Consider the following 24,441-nt stretch of genomic DNA (forward strand, 5'->3'; position numbering starts at 1 on the left):
TTCATTTGTCTTCGCATCAACACAACTCCTAGCAGCGTATCTTAGCGAGTTATTTTGCTTAGTATTTGGACATTTGCTTGTACTCTAAAATAAACTGAAATCTGGGAATTAAGACTGCTCGTTTTTCCTGCCTCCCGGAAGAACCCTAAGGACCAGAAAATAAATAGACACAGCTTTTCTTAAAAACACAGACACTCAGTGTGCCAGATGTTGTAGTTTGTGAAGGCAGAGAGGACAGTGCAGCTACTATTACAAGGGAGAAGGTGCTCAAAAAGCTGACAGACCTAAGGGCTACACAAGTCACCCGAACCAGATGAACTGCCTCCGAGGATTCTGAAAGATAGCATTAGAGATTACGGAGGCTAGCAATGAGCTTTCAAAAATTATTGGACTGCAATTTGCAATTTTCCAGTCCTCTGGCACCATGCAACTCTATTTTTTTTTAAGTAAGAAGGAAGGCAACAGAAAGGAAATTATAGACCAGTTAGCCTGACCTTAGTGTTGGGAATATGCTAGAGTCAGTTGTTAAGGATGAGGTTAGGGAATACTATGTGACATAGGACAAAGGTTTCCTTAAGAGGAAATATTGCCTGACAAACCTGTTGGAATTCTTTGAGTTTACAAGTAGGTTAGATAAAGGGGATGCAATGGATGTTTTACATTTGGACTTTCAGATGGCCTTAGACAAGGTGCCACACGAGGCTGCTTGCCAAGTTAAGAGCCCGTGGTATGACAGGAAAGTTACTAACATGGTTAGAGCATTGGCTGATTAGTAGGAGGCAGTGATTAGGAATGAAAGGATCTTTTTCTGGTTGGCTACCAGTGACTAGTGGTGTTCCGCAGGGGTCGGTGTTGGGACCACTTCTTTTTATGCTGTATATAAATGATTTAGATGATGGAATAGAGGCTTTGTTGCCAAGTTTGCAGATGATACAAAGATTGGTGGAGGGGCAGTACTGTTAAGGAAACAGGTAGATGCAGAAGGATTTAGACCGATTAGGAGAATGTGCAAGAAAGTGGCAAATTAAATACAGTGTTGGAAAATGCATGGTCATACACTTTGGTAGTAGTAAGAAATATATAGACTATTTTTCTAAACGGGAGAAAATCCAAAAATCTGAGATGCAAAGGGACTTGTACAGAACACCCTAAAGGTTAATACGGGTAGAGTTGGTGTTAAGGAAGGCAACTGTAATGTTAGCATTCATTTCAAGAGGTCTAAAATACAGAGAAGGGATGTGATGCTGAAGTTTTATAAAACACTGGTGAGGCCTCACCTTGAGTATTTTGAACAGTTTTGGGCTCCTCATCTAAGAAAAGATGTGCTGGCATTGGACAGGGCTCAGAGGCGGTTCACAAGGATGATTTTGGGAATGAAAGGGTTATCATATGAGGACCACTTGATGGCTCTGGGTATGTACTCACTGGAATTTTGAAGGGTGGTGGGGGGAATCTCATTGAAATCTTTTGAATGTTGAAAGCACTAGACAGAATAGATGTGAAAAGGATGTTTCCCATGGTGGGGGAGTCTAGGACAAGAGGGCACAGCCTCAGGATAGAGGGGGGGGTCCATTTAAAACAGAGATGCAGAGAAATTTCTTGAGCCAGAGGGTGGTAATTTGTGGAATTTGTTACCACATGCAGCTATGGAGGGCAGGTCATTGGGTGTATTTAAGGCAGAGATTGACAGGTTCTTGATTGGACACAGCATCAAAAGTTACAGGGAGAAGGCTGGGGAACAGGGATGAGTCATGATTGAATGGCAAAGCAGACTTGATGAGCCAAATGGCCTAATCCTGCTCCTATGTCTTGTGTTCTATCAGGTTCTTTCCTTTCCTACCCAAGTGGCTTCACCTAGCCTATTTCCCCTTCCCTTATCTTTTGACTCTGGCATCTTCCCCCTTCCTCCTCGGGTCTGAGCCTGAAACATCAACTGTTTACTCTTTTCCATAGATCTGCCTGACCACAGACCATAGGATACAGGAGCAGAGATAGGTCCATTGAGCCTGCTCTGCTAGGTTATCATGGCTGATCCAATTTTCCTCCTAGATCCAATTTCCTACCTTCTCCCTGTATTCCTTCATTTCCTAACTAATCAAAAATCTATCAACCTCTGCCTTAAATATACATAAAGACGGCCTCCACAGCTGCCTGTGGCAAAGAATATCACAGATTCATAACTCTTTAGCTAAAGAAATTCCTCTTGCTATTCTAAAAGGAGGTCCCTCAATTCTGAGGCTGTGTCCTCTGGTCTTAAGACTCTCCTAGTTTAGGAAACATCCTCTCCACATCCATTATTTCACAGCATTTCACAGGTTTCAATTAGGTCATCCCCTCATTCTTCTGAATCCCAGTGAATATAGGCCCAGAGGCATCAAATGCTCTCATGTGACAAGCCATTCAATCCTGGAATTATTTTTGTGAACCTTCTTTGAACACTCTCCAGTTTAGTGCAACCTTTCTGAGATAAGAGGCCCAAAACAGCTCACAATACTCCAGGTGGGACCTCACCAGTGCTTTAAAAAGTCTCAACATAACATTCTTGTTTTTATATTCTAGTCCTCTTGAAATGAATTAACATCACATTTGCCTTCCTCACCACAGACTCAACCTGCAAATGAACCTTTAGGGAATCCTGCACAAGGACTCCCAAGTCTCCTTCCGCTTCAGTTTTTTGGATCTTCTCTCCATTTAGAAAATAGACGACCCTTCCATTTCTTCTATCAAAGTGCACGACCATACACTTCATAACACTGTATTCCATCTGCCATTTCTCTGCCATTCTCCTAATCTGTCTAAGTCCTTCTGTAGCCTCTCTCCTTCCTCAAACTACCTGCCCCACCACCTACCTTCATAACATCTCAAACTTTGCAACAAAGATATCAATTCCATCATCATTGACATATAACGTAAAAAGAAGTGGTCCCAACACAGACCCTCGAGGAAATCCACTAGCCACTGGTAGTCAACCAGAAAAGCTTCCCTTTATTCCCACTCTTTGCCTCCTGCTAATTAGCCACTGCTTTATCTATACTAGAATCTTTCCTATAATACCATAACCTGCTGAGTTCCTCCAGTATTTTGTGTGTTGCTATTGTCAATTTAATCCTGCAGTATATCCTGCAGTTGTCCCTGTTAGAAATGTTCGCTGCTATCCCAATAATAAGCCCTGGATCACTAGTCACATCAAAGGCCTCCTAAACCAGAAGAAGAGGGCCTTTAAAGATGGTGATCGGTTGGAGCTTAAAAGAGTTCAGAAGGAACTCAGAGTACAGATAAGGGGGGCAAAGGAGCAGTATAGGAGGAAGCTAGAACAAAAGCTGCAGAAAAAAAGCATGAAGGAGGTGTGGGATGGGATGAAGATCATCACCGGATGCGGTGCAAAGCGGGGGGCGAACATAAGTGGAGATGTGGAGAAAGCGAACCAGCTGAACAACTTCTTCAACAGGTTCGACAGCTCAATCTCATCCTCACCGCAGAAATCCACACCAGGCTTACTTCCCTCACAGGAAAATAGCCACTTACAGGAGACCTTGCCCATGCCCAGGATTACGGCTGCACAGGTGGAAGGTCAACTGAGGAAGATCTGTACCAGCAAGGCGGCTGGACCGGATGGAGTTTCCCCACGATTACTGAGGGCCTGTGCGACTGAGCTGGGAGAACCACTACAGCGCATCTTCAACATGAGCCTGGAGCAGAGAAGAGTACCCAGACAGTGGAAAACATCCTGTATGGTCCCGGTACCGAAGAAACCACAACCAAAGGAGTTGAATGACTTCAGACCTGTTGCCTTGACGTTGCACGTGATGAAGACCATGGAGCGGCTGATAATACAGAATCTGAGGCCACAAACCAGGCACACCCAGGATCCTCTTCAGTTTGCGTATAAGGAGAAGGTGGGAGTGGAGGATGCTATCATGTATTTGCTGCACAAATCACTCTCTCACCTAGATGGAGCCAGTTGTGCTGTGAGGATTACATTCCTTGACTTCTCTAGTGCCTTTAACACCATCCAGCCCAAGATCTTAAGACACAAACTAACGGAGATGGGAGTAGACTCTCACATGGTGGATTGGATAGTGGACTACTTGACAGATAGACCTCAGTATGTGCGGTTGGGAGACTGTAGGTCTGACACGGTGGTCAGCAGCACAGGAGCGCCGCAGGGGACCGTACTCTCTCCGGTCCTGTTCACCCTGTACACATCAGACTTCCAATATAACTTGGAGTCCTGCCATGTGCAGAAGTTCGCTGATGACACGGCCATAGTGGGGTGTGTCAGGAATGGACAGGAGGAGGAGTATAGGAAACTGATACAGGACTTTGTGATATGGTGCAACTCAAACTACCTGCGTCTCAATATCACCAAGACCAAGGAGATGGTGGTGGACTTTAGGAGATCTAGGCCTCATATGGAGCCAGTGATCATTAATGGAGAATGTGTGGAGCAGGTTAAGACCTACAAGTATCTGGGAGTACAGTTAGACGAGAAGCTAGACTGGACTGCCAACACAGATGCCTTGTGCAGGAAGGCACAGAGTCGACTGTACTTCCTTAGAAGGTTGGCGTCATTCAATGTCTGTAGTGAGATGCTGAAGATGTTCTATAGGTCAGTTGTGGAGAGCGCCCTCTTCTTTGTGGTGGCGTGTTGGGGAGGAAGCATTAAGAAGAGGGACGCCTCACGTCTTAATAAGCTGGTAAGGAAGGCGGGCTCTGTCGTGGGCAAAGTACTGGAGAGTTTAACATCGGTAGCTGAGCGAAGGGCGCTGAGTAGGCTACGGTCAATTATGGAAAACTCTGAACATCCTCTACATAGCACCATCCAGAGACAGAGAAGCAGTTTCAGCGACAGGTTACTATCGATGCAATGCTCCTCAGACAGGATGAAGAGGTCAATACTCCCTAATGCCATTAGGCTTTACAATTCAACCGCCAGGACTTAAGAACTTTTTAAAAGCTATTATTAATGCTTTTTGAGATAGTGATTTAGATGCATATCATATTTTTTACTGAGTTAAGTATTGTATGTTATTAGTTTTGCTACAACAAGTGTATGGGACATTGGAAAAAAAGTTGAATTTCCCCATGGGGATGAATAAAGTATCTATCTATCTATCTATTTCGTGACACTTTGCCAAATGGCTTTTGTAGGTCAGTATTAAAAAAATTTGTACCACTCTCATTGACATTGTTGGTTCAGAAAATACACGCTGAAACAGGAAACTTTTATACAAGCAGAACATCTTACCTCCTCAAGATCTCGTTCCAAAGCTGAAGCAGAATTAGCCAATTTCTGAAGATGTTCACGCTCTTCCTCAAACTCCTCAAGTTTCCTTGACAAATCATCTTCCACCATTGCCTTTGCTTCCTGGATCTGATGAAAAGCCTTTTCCTGGTCCAACATGTCAACCTATCATGAAACAAATTGGCTTTAAACGTCAAAATATATCAATAATCACACAGACTTGTTGGATCAGACTTCACTTAGAACTCTTATTAACTGAGATTCTAATACAAAGTTCACTCAAAAATAATTACTCCACAATGACTTAGACCAGACTCCAATCGCCAGAAAGCCTGTAAAACACCAGGGAAGCTGTTTCCTTAGAAGTCTGCGAAGATTCAGCATGACATCTAAAACTTTGACAAACTTCTATAGATATGTGGTGGAGAGCACACTGACTGGCTGCATCACAGCCTGGTAAGAAAACAACAACGCCCTTGAACAGGAATAATCCGACAACAAGCAGTGGATACAGCCCAGTCCATCATGGGTAAAGTCCTCCCCATGGAGTGCAGTCGCTGGAAAGCAGCATCCATCATCAGAAACCCCCATCACTGCCGTTAGGAAGATGGTAGAGGATTTACAAGGATGTTGCTGGGACTGTATGACCTGAGTTATAAGGAAAGATTGAATAGGTTAGAACTTTATTTCCTAGAATGTAGAAGATTGGGGGAGATTTGATAGAGGCACACAAAATATTGTGGGGTATAGTTAGAGTAAATACAAGTAGGCTTTTTCCAATGAGGTTGGGTGAGACTATAACTAGAGGTTATGGGTTAAGGGTGAAAGGTTAAGAGTGTGGAACAAGCTGGCAGTGCAAGTGGTGAGTGTGATTTTGATTTCAATGCTTAAGAGAAGTTTGGATAGGTACGTGGATGGGAGGGGTATGAAGGGCTATGGTCCGGGTATGGGACTACACAGTTTAAATAGTTCAGCATGGACTGGATAGATCGAAGTGCCTGTTTCTGTGCTGTAGTTTTCTATGACTTTATGAAAATAGCTACATTGACTCTTCCCACAGATCTAATGCATTCATTAAAAACAACAGAAGCAGGATCATACGTAATCCTCAGACATCACTCTCTTTGCAAATAACTGCATTCCTCAGTGACCACCTTTACCTCAATATTTTGCAGATGGATTGCAATGCGTTCCTTCTCCTTGATGGATTTCTGCTGAGTGTCCGTAAGTTGTTGGGACAAAGATACATTCTCTATTTTCAGATGTTCCAGCATTGCTGCTTGAGTCATGTGACCAGCCTATGATTTAAAAATTATTTTTTTTTACCAATGATTCACTTATTATAGAAAACACTAAACTTACCCCAAAATAAAAAAAAGTTTAAGACATCCTTTACTTTGTTTCACGCACAGTAGCTTATTAGAGAAACTATTTTATAAGCATAATAATTTTAATTTAAATATGTAACTCTGCTACGGGCAGTCCCAAGCCCTGCTGCAAGAGGAGGCGGGTTTGGCATGGGGCTAGCAACCCCATCCTGTAAAACCCAGTGCTACAGAAACACCAACAGAAGCTCCAAAGACAAGAAGACACAGCCTCAGAACAGAGAGACATCCATTTATAATGGAGATGAGGAATTTTTTTTAGCCAGAGGGTAATGGATCTGTGGAAATCTTTACCTCAGGTGGCTGTGGAGGCCAAGTCAGTGGGTATATTTAAGGCAGACGTTGATGGGTTCTTGATTAGTCAAGGCATGAAGGGATATGGGGAGTAGACAGGAGATTGGGGATATGGACAAATGGATCAACCATGATGAAATAGCGAAGCAGACTCAATGGGCCGAATGGTCTAATCCTGCTCCTATATCTTTGATATTTTGATATTAAATACTTTGATATTAAAGTAGAGACTGACAAGTTTGTGATTAGTAAGAGAGTAAAAGGTTATGGGCAGAAGGTAGAAGAATGGTGTTGAGAGGAATACTAAATCAGCCATGATGGAATGGCAGACTTGATAGGCTGAATGGCCTACTTCTGCTCCCATGTCTTACGGTGGCTGGCACAGAGGTGTAAGACACTCCTTTCACCTGTTAGCCTGCAAGACACCCTTGGGCAAGGGGTAGCACCTGCTTAGCCTGAACCCCTGATCAGGGTCACATGAAGCCATGGGAGCAGGTGGTGGATGGTCGTTTGAGTTGCTGGTACATATCACAAGTCCTGGTTATGTGACCAATGATGCCAGATAATCTCTGAAGAGTATTGATAATGGCTGCAGTCATCCATCTTGTAATGACACTGCCCAGAAGGCGGCAATGGCAAACTACTTCTGTAGAAAAATTTGCCAAGAATAATTATGGTCAAAGACTATGATCAACCATGTCATATGAAACAGCACATAACGGTGGTGTCTTACGGCTTTAAAGTCTAATTTGGGGGAGTGCAGAAATAGAGAATGGCAATGGAAAATACAGACATGTTGTCAGAAAATACTTGAGAACTCTTCTTGAGTCCCTATTTCTCTTAATGCTGTCCAGAAGCACCATTAAATTAAACACAGATGTTGCTTGAATTCTGTGAATATGCTGCGGTCTCATACCTGCACTTTGGCCATTTCACTCTGTAACCGCACCCTTGCCTCTTGTGCTACTGTCAGCTGCTGCTGGTACCACTGCCTGACCTGCTGCAGAGAAGTTATTTCAGACTGGGAAGCCTTGAGCTGGCTCGTCAGTGTGGAACGATCCAACTGCGCTTGCTGAAGCTGGCTCTGAAGAACTGCCATCTGCTGCCGAGCAGCTTGAACTGGTAAAAAAAAATACAAACACATATATGATCATCTGTAGACAAGACATGACATTTTGTGTGTTCCTGTATGCAAATTACAGGAACCTAAGAACATAGGACAAAGGAGCAGAATTAAGCCATTTAGCCCGTCAAGTATGTTCCACCATTCCATCATCATTTTCATTTTGTGCCATGTCATATGACATCATCATGTGCCGCATCACATGACAATATTATGTGCCATGTCGTATGACATGGGTAATCATGGTCTTTCCATGACACCTTGCCTAAAGATGACTTTCAGACTAGTGGAGGTAAGGAGTGCCTTACATCTCTTTTGGTGGACATATTTCCACCCTATCACCCAACCACTCCATCATATTTAAGTTATTATCCCCCTCAACCCCATTCTCCTGCCTTCTCCCTGTAACTTTTGATGCCCTGACTAACCAAAAACCCATCAACCTCCACTTTAGATATACCACATGGCTTGGCGTCCACAGCCAAGACTAATTTCACAGATTCATCACCCTCTGGCTAAACAAATTTTTCTTCATCTCAGTTATAAAGGAACACCTTTGTATTCTGAGGTTTTCCTGGACTCCCCCACTGTAGAAAACATCTTCTCCAGGTGAACTCTATCTAGGCTTTTCAATACTTGATAAGTTTCAACTTGTATTTGACCTAGCCAAAGGAAAACAGACCGATCACACAACTCTGAAAGATGTAAAAAATCATCAAACTGAAACATCAGCTGTTTCCCTCTCCACAGAGGATGCCTGACCTGCAGAATATTTCTAATAGCAGTTAGAAATTTACTGGCAAGTTTAACAAAACCCTGAGCACATTCATAAATTATTTATTAAAAGCATTCAGAATGCTTTCGTCAGTCAGGCTCACCAGAATGTAATACCCTTGTACTTAAGATCTGTACAAGTGCAGGTTACACTAAAGCAAGGGTTCCCAACCTTTTTTATGCCGTGGACCAATACCATTAAGGAAAAGATCCTTGGACCCCAGGTTGAGAACCCCTGCACTGGAGATTCAAGATTCAAAGTACACTTATTATCAAAGAATGTAGAAATTACACAACCTTGAGATTTGTTTGCTTACAGGCAGCCAGAAAGCAAGAATCCCAAAAGAACACAATTATAAAAAAATAAAGACCAACACCCAGTGCGCAGAGAAAGATAAAAACACAAATCATGTAAACAGTAGAAGTGTGGCGCTGTGAAGCACAGCAGCCTGAGCAGTTTGCAGCTTCAGCACCGTGGACATCACATGGGAGTGAGCGAAATCGGCCTGACTTTCACCTCTGGTCCCAACACCCTGCCTTTCCGGTCTATCTGGGCTGGTGTTTAAATCATCCAAATAGCAGATCACCCCTGCACTAGGACCCAGGCCAGCCGCAGCGATACACTCTGGGCCTAGGCCTTGCCGACCTGCCCGAAGCTGTTCTCAGTTTCTCCAAACCGGCTCGGCAATTAGAGCGATCCAACCTCACACTCGGGTTAGCTGGACGGGCATCGAAACTCCTCTGCCTCTACTCCTCCTTTCCAAATCGTTCCATCTGTGTCAACATTGAAACTCAGCTGCCCAGCTCAAATCTCAAATTTGCTTCATCTTTGCTCACCTCTTCACTGTTTGCAGTAGTAATTTACCACAATTTACTTCAGAAAAAGTGTTATCAATGATGTTATTAGTCAAATTTCTTGCCTTTTGAACTACCAGAAGCTACCAGAAGCTTCAGCTTCACCATCTCAAACCTGAAGTCGAGAGACTGGACAAAGTTAATAAAAAGGTGCCAAAAATAATCCATAACTTAAAACAGATAGCATCTTAAAGCAAAGACTTGATTCACAAGTTCACAGCTGGATATCAGCCTACCCCAAATAAGGCAGCACTGTAGTGTAGCAGTTAGGATAATGCCTTACAGCGCCAGCGATCTTGGATCAATTCTTGCCACTGTCTGCACGGAGTTCGTATGTTCTCCAAGTGACGGGGGGGGGGGGGGAGTGGGTGGGTGGGTGAGTTCCCACATACACACACACACACACACACACACACACACACACACACACACACACACACACACACACACACACAACGCAGTTCACTATGTCTTTCTATGTACTGTACATGTGACAAACAAAGGTACTCTTTATCAGTCTAAGCAAAGGGGTTCATGGACCCCATGTTGGGAATCTTTGGTCCAAGAGATGTGATCCCATAAGTTGCATCATGCACTCTGATATTTTTAAGTGGCAATGGCTTTGTGATTTAGGGACTGGAATGGGTACAAAGCAGGGGATGAAATGTATTGACTCCTAACTCCAGCCACTGGTTTGGTAAATACAAAAGAAAAGTTTGTTTCTTCTTTGATACCCTTCACTGTCAAATGGCTCCAAAAGATTGTCCAGGTTCACATGTTAAAGAGTAATTACAGATGGAATACTATTTGGTTTGTGTACCTGTGAAACTGTATCTTAGCAAGAATTAGAACATCAGGTGGGAGAATATTACAAACAAAACAAAACAGAAATATTCTTTCCCGAGCAGATACTAACTATTCAGAAGGACATACCCGAGTTATCTCTGCTCAATATTGCCTGCTGCATTTCCTCAACTTTCCCCAGGAGCCTCTGGTACTGCTCCTCGGCCACCTGGAGATCGTTGTTTAGCCCAGCTAAGCTGGTGTTCTTGGCCTCGAGGTTGCTTTGAAGCTCAGTCATGGCCTGTTCTAGACTGGAGCACGTCTGGCGCAAGGTGCTCACTTCTGAGGTCAACGTGCTTTGCCTTTGTTCACTGAGCACCTTCTGCTCATCCTGCGCCTGCAGTTGTGCATTCAAGGCTGCTAACTGGGCCTGCAGTTCAGTCTTCTCCTTCAAACCCTTATAAGTTAAAGAGAATGGCAACAATTATTTGTTCATTATTGACACCAAAATCAGAACTTACTATTTTATTCAGATACAGTGTGGAAAAGGACCTACTGACCCTTTGAGCCGCACAGCCTAGCAACCCCCCGATTTAACTCCAGTCTAATCATGGGGCAATTTACAACGACCAATTAACCTACCCCTCCAAGAGGACAAGAACCTTGTGGTGGGGTTGGAGGTATGCATGCCTTAATGACCTGGAGAGCCATGTTGGCTGGAGTCAGGGCTTTATGCTCTTGGTAGGGCTCTTGGTAGGGTCACTCATACCAAACAGGTCAAAGGGCGGAGGCCAGACTAAGACTGGTCCACCAGTTCTCCAGGTTTGGGGGTTCAGCTCAGGGCCAACAACCCTGACTGGTAAAACAAAATTGTTACAATGAAGTGTAATGGTATTTCTGGGTCTCCACTTGGGCTTGCATGGCTGCCAGTAGTGAAAATTGAGTGGAAGCTACTGATATGATGAAGGCCCATGGTGCCACACTGCTCAATAATCTCCTCATTTAACCCTAGCTTAAATCACAGGACAATTTACAATAACCAATTAACTGACCAACCGGTACCTCTTTGGACTGTGGGAGGAAACCAGAGCACTGCAGGAAACACACACAGCCACAAGGAGAACATACAAGCTCCTTACAGGCAGCAGCAGGAATTGAACCCGGATCAGCTGAGCTAACCACTAAGCTACCGTGCTGACCTTACGACGGCAGATGAGCTACAAGTTACTTAAAGATTTAAGAACAAAGAATTATTTAACATAAGTGGGATTTTTTGATTTTATACTTTGCATGTTGCAACTGCAAAAGTTCAAATTCAAGTTTGTTGTTGTCTAACTGTACATATACAGTCGGCCCTTCTTATTCATGGGGGATTGGTTCCGAGACCACCCCCCCCACCTCCCCCCCCCCCCCCCCCCCCGTGGATACCAAAAATCGCAGATGCTCTAGTCCCTTATTTAACATGTTTCAGTGCGGTGGGCATTAGGACCCAGCAGCGAAGCACTGAATGCGCAGTGTTTCTGTTCACGAAAATAATCATGGTCACGATTGAAAATAAGGTGGAAGTAATAAAGCGATCGGAAAGAGGTGAAACGCCATTGGACATTGGAAAAGTGTTAGGCTACAGTCGGTCAACGATCAGAACAATTTAAATGGAGCATTTGAAAGGCCCTGCCCTGATGAAAGCTACAATTATTACTAAGCAATGCAGTGGTTTAATTACTGATATACGTATGTTTCTTAAGTGTTTTATATGCATAGAAAGGTAAAATATATACTATATACTACGACAAACGTTTTACTAACTGACGCTAAATAATACCGGATGTACCTGTTCCAACTTCAAATCCAACTTAAAGATGGACTCAGGAACGGAACTCATTCATAACCCGGGGACTGTAACTGTAAGACAGGCATAACCTGCCTGTACTTTAAAGTCATTTCTAGATTACTTATAATTTCTAATACAATGTAAATGTAAATAGTTGTTATACTTTATTGTTTAGGGAATAATGACAAGAAAAAATAGTCTGTACATGCTCAAACGAGTCCTGGAAGAGAGAACTTCTGGGTTTTCCCGATCTGCGGTTGGTTGAATCCGCGCATGCGGAATCCGCGGATAAGGAGGGCTGACTGTATACTACCAAACAAAATAATGTTCTCCCAGACCACAATGCACCCACAAAACACGTAACAGTACGTAAACCAAAATATCATAATAAAATACAATTCAAAATGCATGCAGCACAGGCAAGCAGTAATCAGCTCGCTGTCCTAATGACAAAATGCCAGCGGTGGCAGGGAAGAAACGGTTACCCAGTCTGGCAGTGCCAGTCCTGATGCTTCTGTACCTCCTTCCGGACAGTAGTGGGATGGGTTGTAGGGATCCTCAGCAATGCTTTGAGCCCTTCGTCTGCAATATTCCCAATAAATGTCACAAATAGGGGTAGAGAGATCCCGATGATCCTCTCAGCAGTTCAAACCAAGCTCTGTAAGGGCCTTGTGGTCTGATGCAGCCAGACACGGCGCTCTTGATGGTGCTCCTGTAGAAAGTTGTTCGAATGGGGGTGGGAAGTCTTGCATGCCTCAGTCTCCTCAGAAAAAGTAGACACTGCTGTGCCTTCTTGACTAGTGAGGTGTTGTGTGTCCAGTTTAGATCGTCCACTAGGTGCACACCAAGGAACTTTATGCAATCCATAATCATTATTTTTGTCTTATCCATGTTGAGACTCAGATTGTCGTTCTCACCCCATTTGACAATCCTCTCTGTATGCCAACTCATCATTGTTGCTAACGAGGCCAATCACTGTAGTATCATCAATGGACATGATGATGTGGTTTGAGCTGCAGTCTTCAGCAGGCTGAATACACAACCCTGGGGGGCACCAGTGCACAGCGTGATGGAGCTGCCAACCTGGACAGACTGGAGACTTTTCTTCAAGAAGTCCAAGATCCAGTTACAGAGGGGTGCTGAGGAGAGCTTACCCAACAGCCTCCGAGGGATATTCATGTTAAATGCCGAACTGAACAATGAACAACATCCTGGTGTATGAGGCATTGTTTTCTAGGTGAGACAAGACCGAGTGGAAGGCCAAGGCTAAGGTATCAGTGGACTGGTTTGAGCAGTGGATGAACTGGATAATAGCATTTTATATAACCCATTACCAGCACTTCCATAATTGTTGAAGTCAGTGCCACTGGGTGGTAATCATTTAAGTCAGTTACCATTGCTCTCTTGGGCATCAATGCCAGCAGAAAGAGCAGACTGTTTCAAAGAAATGTTAAAGGTGTCTGTCAAGATCTCTATCAGCTGATCTGCAGAATCCCTCGACACCTATCCAGGTACACCCCCACAGCCTTGCTTGGGTTTACCATGGCTCGGGTCCTCGTCACCTCCACTGCAGCCAGTCGGTGTCTGTCCCTCAGGAAGGAAAGGAGCTTCCCTCAATGTCACATCGTTCAATGCATCAAATTGTGCATAGAAGGTAATCAGCCTTTCAGGAAGGGAGGCATCACCACTGTTGACATTCAGGGTGGACTTGTAATATGTTATGGTTTGAATACCATGCCACATGCGCCACCTTTCCCTGCTGTCACAGGAGAGTGTGGCTCTTGCTGACCTGAGAGACGTCCTGTCCCCCGATCCCCAAGTAGTGCACGAACCTCTGCATTCAGTCAGGGTTTCTGGTTTGCCCAGGCAGTGTGGTGTTTAATCACAGTACCATCATCAATGCATCTTCCTATGTAGCCAGTCACCGCTGCCACATATTCAATGTTGACGTGATGATTGTAGGTAGCCACCTCCTTGAACATGCTCCAACTACTGCTTCAAAAGCAGTCCTGTAGCACTCAGGTGACTCCTTCCAGCCAGGTCCTGATCTCCCTGTGAACTGGTTTGACTCATTTAACCAGTGGTCTGTATGTAGGGATGAGTATCCAAGGTGAGGGTGAGGAACAGCCTGGTAGGCTTCGCAAATATTGGTATAAATCAAGTCTAATATATTCTCTCCTGTGGTTGCAAAGTTGGCATGAGGGCAGAACTTTGGCAGGACTGATATTAGGTTGGCAAGATTGAAGTCACTTGTAGTAATAATAAAGACACCAGCAGGGTGAGTGGCTTCCAGGTCACAGACGGTGCTGGAGAGCTCCTGCAGCACTTGCCCAGCGATAGCACAGGTGGAGGGGAGGGGGGAGAAGATGTAAACAACAATAATCACAATGGCAGGGAACTCTCTTGGTAAGGAGAAGGGCCTACACTTCACATTGAAAACTCTATTTGCGTTGCTACTGAGGCATTCACACACCAGTTGTTACTGAGGTAGATACACAGACCTCCTCCATGGATTTGCCGGATCGTGCAGCATTTCTGTTTCCCTGTAAGGAGATTAAGCCATCTAGTTGGATGCCCGAATCTGGAATGGTGTTCTGAAGCCACGTTTCTGTTCAGATGAGTGTGCAACAGTCTCTCATCTCCTGCTGGTTCCGACGCAGATGTTAGCGAGTAGAATTGACGGGAGTGTGGGCTTGCAGGGATCTGCTTTCAGACTCACTTTAATACTGTTGTGCTTACCACACTTGTGCATTCAACTGCACTGCTTCCTCAAGTAGCTGTAGTAGACTGTGGCGTGGAGCAAGAGTCTGCTCCCTAGCTGCGCAGCACCTTAGTTATTCCGCTCGCTAGTGAGATAGACTCACAGATTTTAATGCTCTTAATGCTCAGCAGTGTTTCTCAGCATTAGAAAAAAGGAATGGGACAAGAAATTTCACCGTTGGTTGGAGCTGGAGTGGCCGCTGTGTCCATTTTGTGACTTCAGGTGGAAAGTACTGCCACAAGTATTTCTACATTGACAAGTGCCGGGATTATTGGGACAGCGTGGTAGTGGTTAGCACAATGCTTGCAACTCAGGTTCTATTCCTACAGCTGTCCTTGAGGAGTTTGCACGTTCTCCCAGCGACCGTGTGGGCTTCCTCTGGGTGCTCAGGTTTGCTCCCACGATCCAAAGGTGTACCGGTTGGTAGGTTGATTGTTCATTGTAAATTGTCCTGATCAGGCTAGGGTGAAATCAGGGATTGCTGGGCAGCATGGCTCAAAGGGCCAGACAGGCCGATTCCTTGCAGTATCTCAATAAATAAACAACGATAATCAAAATTAGATCACATGGTCAGACAGAGACACAGATAGATGAAATTCTTTAGCTAGAGACTGAAGAATCTGTGGAATTCACATGACGGCTGTGGAGGCCAAGTCTTTGGGTATACTTACAGCACAGGTGGATAGATGAGTTCTTAATTCGTAAGTATGTCAAAGATTATGGTGAAGAAACAGGAGAACGGGATTGACTTACATACTGCCCATTACTCCGCTGGCATCTAGGGCAGGAATGAGCCCATCTCTGTCAGTCCATAGTGTCACACACAGATGCAGAATGATTTTTTGTTGCTGTTTCCGTAATAATTTCTTTGACCAGTCAGGGCTGTTAACCCCCAGTTCAACCCGAGTCTGACCTTTACCCTTTGACCTATTTGGCATGGGTGACCCTACCAAGAGCCAAAGCACAAGACCCTGACTCTAGCTGACATAGCTCTCTGGGTCACTGAGGCACACAAGCCTCCAAACCAGATGACAAGGTTGTGCTTCTCTTGGAGGGCAATAATAATCAGCACGATTGAACGATGGAGCTGACTTGATGGGCTGAATGGCCTCATATGTCTTATGCTCTGCTATTACAGGCTTTTGTGAATTTAACATGTAGCATGACTTAGTGTTTGCACCAAAGCATGAGCTTTCACAATATGAAGTGCAGGCTTGCAAAGTTAAAAGAACCAACTTCCACTTGTTTCTTTATTTTATTAGATTCAACAATAGATCAGATGGATTTAAGAAATCTAGTTTTACCGTGTCCAACTGCTTTGTATTAATGATGCACCAAAGATAAAAAGCTCATAAGGAAACTGTGGAAAAAGTGACAAAGCACAAGAAATCTGCAAATGCTGGAAATCCAAAGCCAGCATTTTGTGTGTGTTGGGGTTTGATGTCCTTGTTACCATTTTCCACTTAGAGCAATCTGTTAGTTTCCTTTTTGTGTACAAGGGAAGGGGGTTGGGGGTTTGTGGTTTGATGTCCCAGCTACCGTTTTTCCGCATGGAGAAAGTTGTTAGTATTCTTGTGCGAGGGAAGGGGTCGGAGGGTTTGGGGTTTGCAAGATTTGTTTATTTTTTATGCTGAGGGGACAGGATGATGTCTTTCTTTCAACGACTTCCATGGTGTTCTTTGCTTTGTGGCTATCTGGAGAAGATGAATCTCAGAGTTGTATATTGCATACCTACTTTGATAATAATTGAACCTTTTAAGTGAATCCAGGACTGTATTTCTGTAATATATACATAGACATCACCTATTTTTTTCCTCTGCTCCCAATGCCAAACACAGATCAAAGTAATAATATTCACCTCATTAGCTTCAGTGGAGAGAGCTTCCAACTGACCCTCAAGCCGCATTTTTTCTTTAAGAATCTGCATGAGGTCCTCGTGGGATTCCAGCACGGAGCTTTCCATGGAAACACTGCAGAACAGAATTATGACAGTTGACCTGAACACCCATGCACAATCCAGTCATCACTGAACAAACACTAACAGTAATCCATTTGGTCTGTAATCCACACAAAATCTGCAAAGTACGTGTACTAATTTGGGTTTTTTTTGGTGCTAAATCAACTCACCCCCCCTCCCCCCAATTAATGAAACTAAAAGTTGTATAAGACATTGGCAAGGCCTAATTTGGAATATTGAGTGCAGTTATTTATTTATTGGGATACAGAGCAGAATAGCCCTCCCAACTCTTCAAGCAACCCCCTGATTAACCCAAGCCTATTCATGGGACAATCTACAATGATCAATTAACCTTTGGACTGCAGGAGGAAACCGGAGCATCCAGAGGAAACCCACACATTCCATGGGGAAAGTGGACAAATTCCTTACAAGCAGCGATAGGAATCGACCCCAGGGTTGCTGCTAATGTAAAGCATAATACCCACTACACTACCATGCCGTCCCACCTACCTACAGGAAAAATGTCAATAAAATTTAAAGAGTGCAGAGAAAATTTACAAGGATGTTGCCAGGACTTGAGGACCTGAGTTATAGGGAAAGTTTGAATAGGTTTGGACACTATTCCCTAGAAAAGGGATTCCCAAACCTGTTTATGCCATGGGGTCCGTGGACCCCAAGTTGGGACACCAGCCCTAAAGCGTAGAATGATGGGGAGATTTGATAGAGGTATACTAAATTATGAGGGGTATAGGTAGAGTAAATGGAAGGAGGCTTTTTCAACTTTAAGTGTAGTGAGACTGGAACTAGAGGTCATGGGTTAAGGGTGAAAGGTGGAATGAGCTGCCAGCACAAGCAGTGGACAAGGGGTCGATTTCAACATTTAAGAGAGGTCTGGACAGGTACATGAATGGGAGGGGTATGGAGGGTTATGGTGCCGGTGCAGGGAGATGGGACAAGGCACAGACTATATGGGCCAAAGAGCCAGCTTCTGGGCTGTAGTGTTCTATGACAATGACTCTAAAAAAATGTTGTTATTAGTCATTCTCAAAGCAGTAACGTGAATATCAAAACTGACTGAAGTACAAAGCCTCCCATTAGTACTATCAGAAACAACAGTTAAACCATTATTTCTCCAAGGTCTGACACAAATTTGCCATATGGTGACTCAATGTTATTTAACTTCCCCACCCTTCTTTACTCTGAGTGAGGCAAACCTTAAATCTTTTTATGAAGTGGAAGCTTGGTTAAATTAGGGAGTTAACAGTGGATGTTTTTTCTTTGACAGTGTTACAAGCAGTAAGTGTCTTACAGCTAGTTCTGTCACATTGGTATTGTTAAAAGAATGACAGAGAGTTAACTTGCTTTTATTAGAAAAGGCATTGAATTCAAAACTCAAGAGGTACATAGAACTTGCAACTTTATAGAACTCTGGTTAGACCTCATCTGGAATATCGTGCACAGTTCTGGTCGCCCCATTATAGGAGGTTTTGGAGAGGGTGCAGGAGGTTTACCAGGGTTCTGCCTGGTTTAGAGGGCATGTGCTATCACGAGAGGCTGGATAAACTTGGGTTGTTTTCTCTGGAACGGTGGAGGCTGAGTGGGGATCTGATGGAGGTTTACAAGACTACGAAATGCATAGAGAGAGAGGACAGAGAGCACCTGTTTCCCACAGTTGGGATGTCTAATACCAGAGGGCATACGTTGAAGGCGAGAGGGGGTAGGTTCAAGGGGGATGTGAGGGGTAAGTTTTTTTTACTCAGAGACTGCTGGATGCCTGGAACGAGCTGCCTGGTATGGTGGCAGAGGCAAATATATTAGAGGCTTTTAAGAGACATTTAGATAGACACATGGATGTGGGGGATGTGGAGGGATATGAACATGGCGTTGGTAGGAGGGATTAGTGTTTTGGTGTTTTATGATTTATGTTTTAGCTGGTTCGGCTCAACATTGTGGGCCAAATGCTATACTTTTTAATGTTCTGTGTAAGTTTATGTCATAAAAGTTCTGTGGTATTATTCTATGCCTTCTACCTAACAAACTTGAAGTGGACTGTCTAGATAGAAATACAAAATCAGTGAGAAATGAGTAAAATGGAGAGACAGACAGAGAGAACAGGTCAGCATGGACATCATCATCATGTGCCATGTTGTATGACACAGGGGATCATGGTCTTTCATCTGTCCTTGACCATGATTTGGTATTGTCATCATGTGCCATGTTGTATGACACAGGGGATCATGGTCTTTCATCTGTCCTTGACCATGATTTGGTATTGTCATTATGTGCCATGTCGTACCACGTGGGCAATCATAGTCTTCCGTTCCGTCTTTGACCATAATTTGGTACATCAAAGACACTTGCAAATTTCTACAGTTGTGCCATGGACAGCATCACCATGAAGGTCATATTTGTGTGTTATTGCACAGTAGAATAGTGCACCACCACTCCAGAGTCTGCTAAATCTTCCTGAAGGTCTTTTGCAGTCAAACGGGTGTTTTGATTTGCCTTTCTAGCAATCCTACTTGACCTAAGGGGGAAAGCACTGTGGGTAGTAGAAGGCGGCAGAATCATGAGAGAGGTGATAGGCAGCTAGAAGAGGAGACAGAGTGAAGGTGGGATGGGGGAAGGGAGAGGGAAGGAATTACTGGAAGTTGGAGAATTCGATGTTCTTTCCCCTTAGATTCCTTCTTCACCTCTCCTAACCCCTCCCTGCTTCCCCTCCCCCACCCCTTGATCTTTCCTCTGATTGGTTTTCCACCCTCCCCCCACCTTCTTTATGGGGCCCCTGCCCCCTCCTTCTTCAGTCCTGACGAAGGGTCTCGGCCTGAAACGTTGACTGCTCATTTCAATGGATGCTGCCCGACCTGCTGAGTTCATCCAGCTTGTTTGTACGTGTTGATTTGACCACAGCATCTGCAGAGTACTTTGTGTTTACAGCTGGAAGGCCCATTTCTGTGCTGGAGTACACTATGACTTTGATATTACGGGCTTTGGCTGACCACGTTTTAAGTACTGCACTTTTGTATCGTGTATGTAAGGTAGATTTATAGAGTCATAGGGCACTACAGCACAGGAACAGGCCATTTGGCCCATCTAATCTGTACCAACCTGGCCTTCTGCCTAGTCCCATCTACCTCTCATGCATGTACTTATCCAAACTTCTCTTAAGTGCTACAATTTACTTTGGAATAGATTCATGATTGGATACTGGGATAAGCAAATGTCCCACAAAGACAACTGGCTTTTAATGCACTTGAATTTAGAAGAATGAGTGGTGATCACATCAAGAGGATCACGATTGTGAGAAGGAGACTATTTATTCTATATTTAAAATTTACCTTGCTGTGTGCACATCAAAACATAGGGTGAAGTGAGGTCGTTAGCATCAAATCAAATCAGCGAGGATTATGCTGGGCCATGCTGCCGACAACAACATACTGCAGCCACAACCCGCTATCCCTAACCCATGTGTCTCTGGAATGCGTGAGGAAACCGAAGCACTCAGAGGAAAGCTATACGGTCACGGGGAGAATGTATTAACTCCTTGAAGACAGGAATCAAACCCCCATCTTAAACCTAGCGCTGGTGCCCCTGCAGTTGACGTACTGACTGACTGGGGCGGGGGGGGGGGGGTCGGGGGAAACACAACTAGAATGACATTCACAAAGAGGGGCAAACACTTAGGATACTTGAACGGCACGGTAGCGTAGTGGTTAGCATAATGTTGTATAGTACTAGTGACCTAGGTTCAATTCCCGGCACTACCTGTAGGGAGTTTGTTAGTTCTCTCCGTGACCGTGGGTTTCCTCTGGGTGCCTCGGTTTCCTCCCACATTCCAAAGATGTGTCAGTTAGTAGGTTAATTGGTCATTGTAAATCGTCCTATGATTAGGCTGGGGTTAAACTGGGGGGGTGCTGGGTGGCTTGGCTCAAAGCGCAGGAAGGGCCTATTCCGAGCTGTACCTCAACAAATAAAAATAAAAACATAATAAACAAATGTAAGAATATTTAAAATAAATAAAGATAAAGTTAAAAAATAAAAACAAACAAACAAATAGGGGGTTAGGGAAAATAAACTTCTGTGTAGAAGTCTGTAAATCTTTGAAACTTTCTTTCTGAATGGTGCGGGCACTCAACTGCTGAATATATTCAAGACTGATCTCAGCACACCAAAGGCATCAAGGAATACGGAGAATGAAATAGAAATGTGAACAAGGCACAGAGCACAATTTGCGTTTAACTGGATGTATAGCGGGATCCTGTTACTAATCCTAATGTGCACAGGCAATAAATCCGGTTCCCTGAAGCATTCTTTTTCCCTGTAGTTTTTCAACTCACGTCCATAAAGCCATAAGATATAGGAGCAGAATTAGACCATTTGGACCGTTGTGTCTGCTCCGCCATTTCATCTCAGCTGATGCAGTCTTCCCCTCAGCCCCAATCTCCTGCCTTCTCCATGTGTCCCTTCATGCCCTGACCAATCAAGAATCTATCAACCTCTGGCTTAAATGTACACAGACTTGGCCTCCACAGCTGCCTGTGGGAACAAGTTTCTCAAATTCATCACTTTGACTAAAGAAATTCATCGCCATTCTAAAAGGATGCCCCTCTATTCTGAGGCTGCATCCTCTGGTCTTAGACTCTCCCACCATAGGAAACATGCTCTCCACATCCACTATATCAAGGCATTTAGAACACCATTCAACAGGTTTCAATTAGGTCATCCCTCATTCTTGAATTCTAATAAGTACAAGCCCAGAGCCATCATGCACTCTTCATATGACAAGCAATTCAATCATGGAATCATTTTGTAAACCTCCTTTGTATTTCTCTATTCTACTGTAAATGCCGGCAAGAAAATGAATCTCAGCGTAGCAAATCATTAACACAAGAGACTCTGCAGATGCTGGAAATCCAGAGAATACACACAACATGCTGAGGAACTCATCAGGTCAGGTAGCATCTATGGAAATAATTAAACCAGTGACATTTTGGGCCGAGACCCTTCTTCATGACCGGAAAGGAAGGGGGAAGAAGCCAGAATCAGAAGGGGGGTGGTGGGGGGAGGATAAGCTGGACAATGATTGGTGAAGCCAGGTGGGTGGGAGAGGTGAGGGGTAAGTATGAAGCTGGTATGTGATAGGTGGGAAAGGGAAGAAGTAATCTGATAGGAGAGGAGAGTGAACTACAGGAGAAAGGAAAGGAGAGGCTTTGTACTTCATCTCCCCCTCCACCACCCACATGGATTCACTTATCACCTTGTATCCCCCGTCCTCCCAACTTCTCATTCTGGCTTCATCCCCTTACCTTCCCAGTCCTGATGAAGGCTCTCAGCCTGAGACATCAACTGCTTATTCAGTTCCACAGATGCTGAGTTCTTCCAGCATTGCATGTGTGAATCTCAGGGTAACATTTGCAAAATTCGATAATATAAATTTACTCTGCACTTTGATCTACTGCCATTATTGAAACAATGTATGTCACATCTGAGTGGCCATTGGATGTAACTGATTAAGGACAAAAAAGCACCCAATAATGCACCAATCTCTGAATTTACTTTGAGTTGCTCTAATGTAAAACTATTTTAATTCCACTGAGAAATGTGCTTACCTGCTAGATAAACTGTCCCTTCGGCTCCGCACTGCCCCATTCACTTCCTGCAGCTCGGTTCGAAGTGCCGCTGTTGTGGCCGCTGCCGCCTCCAGCACCTCGCCAATAGAAGGGAAGTGCCCCATGTCATCAGGTGACATTTCTTGTCCGTTGACAGTGTACGTGGTTTTATGCCCAGCATCCAGTGAGGGCATGGCCCCACAGATGCCAGTAGTAGATATACTGCTATATGAAGAGCTGTCGCTTTCATTCTCGTCTTGCCTTGCTGCAAACTCCATGGTGTCATTCTCGGAGTTGGTGTCCTCCATATGCAATGAAGTCTCCAATTTATCATTTTCTGATGTAAAGCCTATTTCCGATATGACCGATGTAGATGATCCAGTCCGATTTTCTTTCAGGGATCCCAATGCTTCAGCACTGGAAGATCTTCCAATGCTACTTCCGGCATCTGAACTCTGAGTTCTGTAATCCGCAAGGGACCTTATTTTGCTGGATTTTGAACCCTTTGAACCCTTTTCATCTTTGGAAACGTTCGGAATTCCAAGGCTACCAACTTTGGGTCCGCGGGGAACGTTGGTCCTCAAGAAAGTGTATTCTTTAGTCAACGCGAGGGTACTGGCACGGGGAAGGACATCCGGATGGAACATCAGCTCTGGATCCAAAGTACTGGAGCATTGATTTTTTGGTGTTGACTGTTTTGACTGAAAAACAAAAAAAAAAAGTATGCTCTTCTACACAGCTGTTCCTCAAAAGGATAGCATTTGTTATGCAAAACACACAAATGAGGCTCGTCAGACATTGTCTTTCACACTGTAATATGGAAACTTTAAAAATAATTGCAGTTAGAACATCAGAAGAAATATTAAAAGTTACATATCACAAACATGAGAAATTCTGCAGTGATGGAAATCCAGAGCAACACACACAAAATACTGCAGCAACTCAGCCGGCCAGGCAGCATTTATGGAAATGAATAAACAGTCGATGTTTCAGGCCAAGACATGAAGAAGGGACTTGGCCTGAAACATAAAACTGTTTACTCTTTTCCATAGATGCTGCCTGAGCTGCTGAGTTTCTCCAGCATTTTGTGTGTGTGTGGCCCATGTATAAAGTTTGACTCAAGCACTCAAGTTGTAGTAGAGAAGATCTCTTCCCTTACTCATTAGATAGATAGATAGATACTTTATTCATCCCCATGGGGAAATTCAACTTTTTTCCAATGTCCCATACACTTGTTGTAGCAAAACTAATTACATACAATACTTAACTCAGTAAAAAATATGATATGCATCTAAATCACTATCTCAAAAAGCATTAATAATAGCTTTTAAAAAGTTCTTAAGTCCTGGCGGTAGAATTGTAAAGCCTAATGGCATTGGGGAGTATTGACCTCTTCATCCTGTCTGAGGAGCATTGCATCGATAGTAACCTGTCGCTGAAACTGCTTCTCTGTCTCTGGATGGTGCTATGTAGAGGATGTTCAGAGTTATCCATAATTGACCGTAGCCTACTCAGCGCCCTTCGCTCAGCTACCGATGTTAAACTCTCCAGTACTTTGCCCACGACAGAGCCCGCCTTCCTTACCAGCTTATTAAGACGTGAGGCGTCCCTCTTCTTAATGCTTCCTCCCCATCACGCCACCACAAAGAAGAGGGCGCTCTCCACAACTGACCTATAGAACATCTTCAGCATCTCACTACAGACATTGAATGACGCCAACCTTCTTAGGAAGTACAGTCGACTCTGTGCCTTCCTGCACAAGGCATCTGTGTTGGCAGTCCAGTCTAGCTTCTCGTCTAACTGTACTCCCAGATACTTGTAGGT

General features: G+C 44.1%; 1 protein-coding gene across 5 annotated transcripts in view; it reads right to left on the minus strand.

Annotated features, from left to right (window-relative positions):
* golga3 (golgin A3) overlaps positions 1–24,441 on the minus strand; it is a 96,911-nt gene that overhangs the window by 36,448 nt on the left and 36,022 nt on the right. For all 5 annotated transcript variants that reach the window (XM_073051921.1, XM_073051923.1, XM_073051924.1 and 2 more), the window contains exons 5-10: positions 22,618–23,318; positions 16,910–17,021; positions 10,610–10,916; positions 7,841–8,043; positions 6,406–6,543; positions 5,249–5,410 (exon numbers count right to left, since the gene is read on the minus strand). In XM_073051921.1, the coding sequence (XP_072908022.1) occupies positions 5,249–5,410; positions 6,406–6,543; positions 7,841–8,043; positions 10,610–10,916; positions 16,910–17,021; positions 22,618–23,318 (1,623 nt within the window). The remainder of the gene's footprint in view (positions 1–5,248; positions 5,411–6,405; positions 6,544–7,840; positions 8,044–10,609; positions 10,917–16,909; positions 17,022–22,617; positions 23,319–24,441) is intronic.

Source organism: Hemitrygon akajei, chromosome 7, assembly GCF_048418815.1.
Source record: "Hemitrygon akajei chromosome 7, sHemAka1.3, whole genome shotgun sequence".
Taxonomy (NCBI): domain Eukaryota; kingdom Metazoa; phylum Chordata; class Chondrichthyes; order Myliobatiformes; family Dasyatidae; genus Hemitrygon; species Hemitrygon akajei.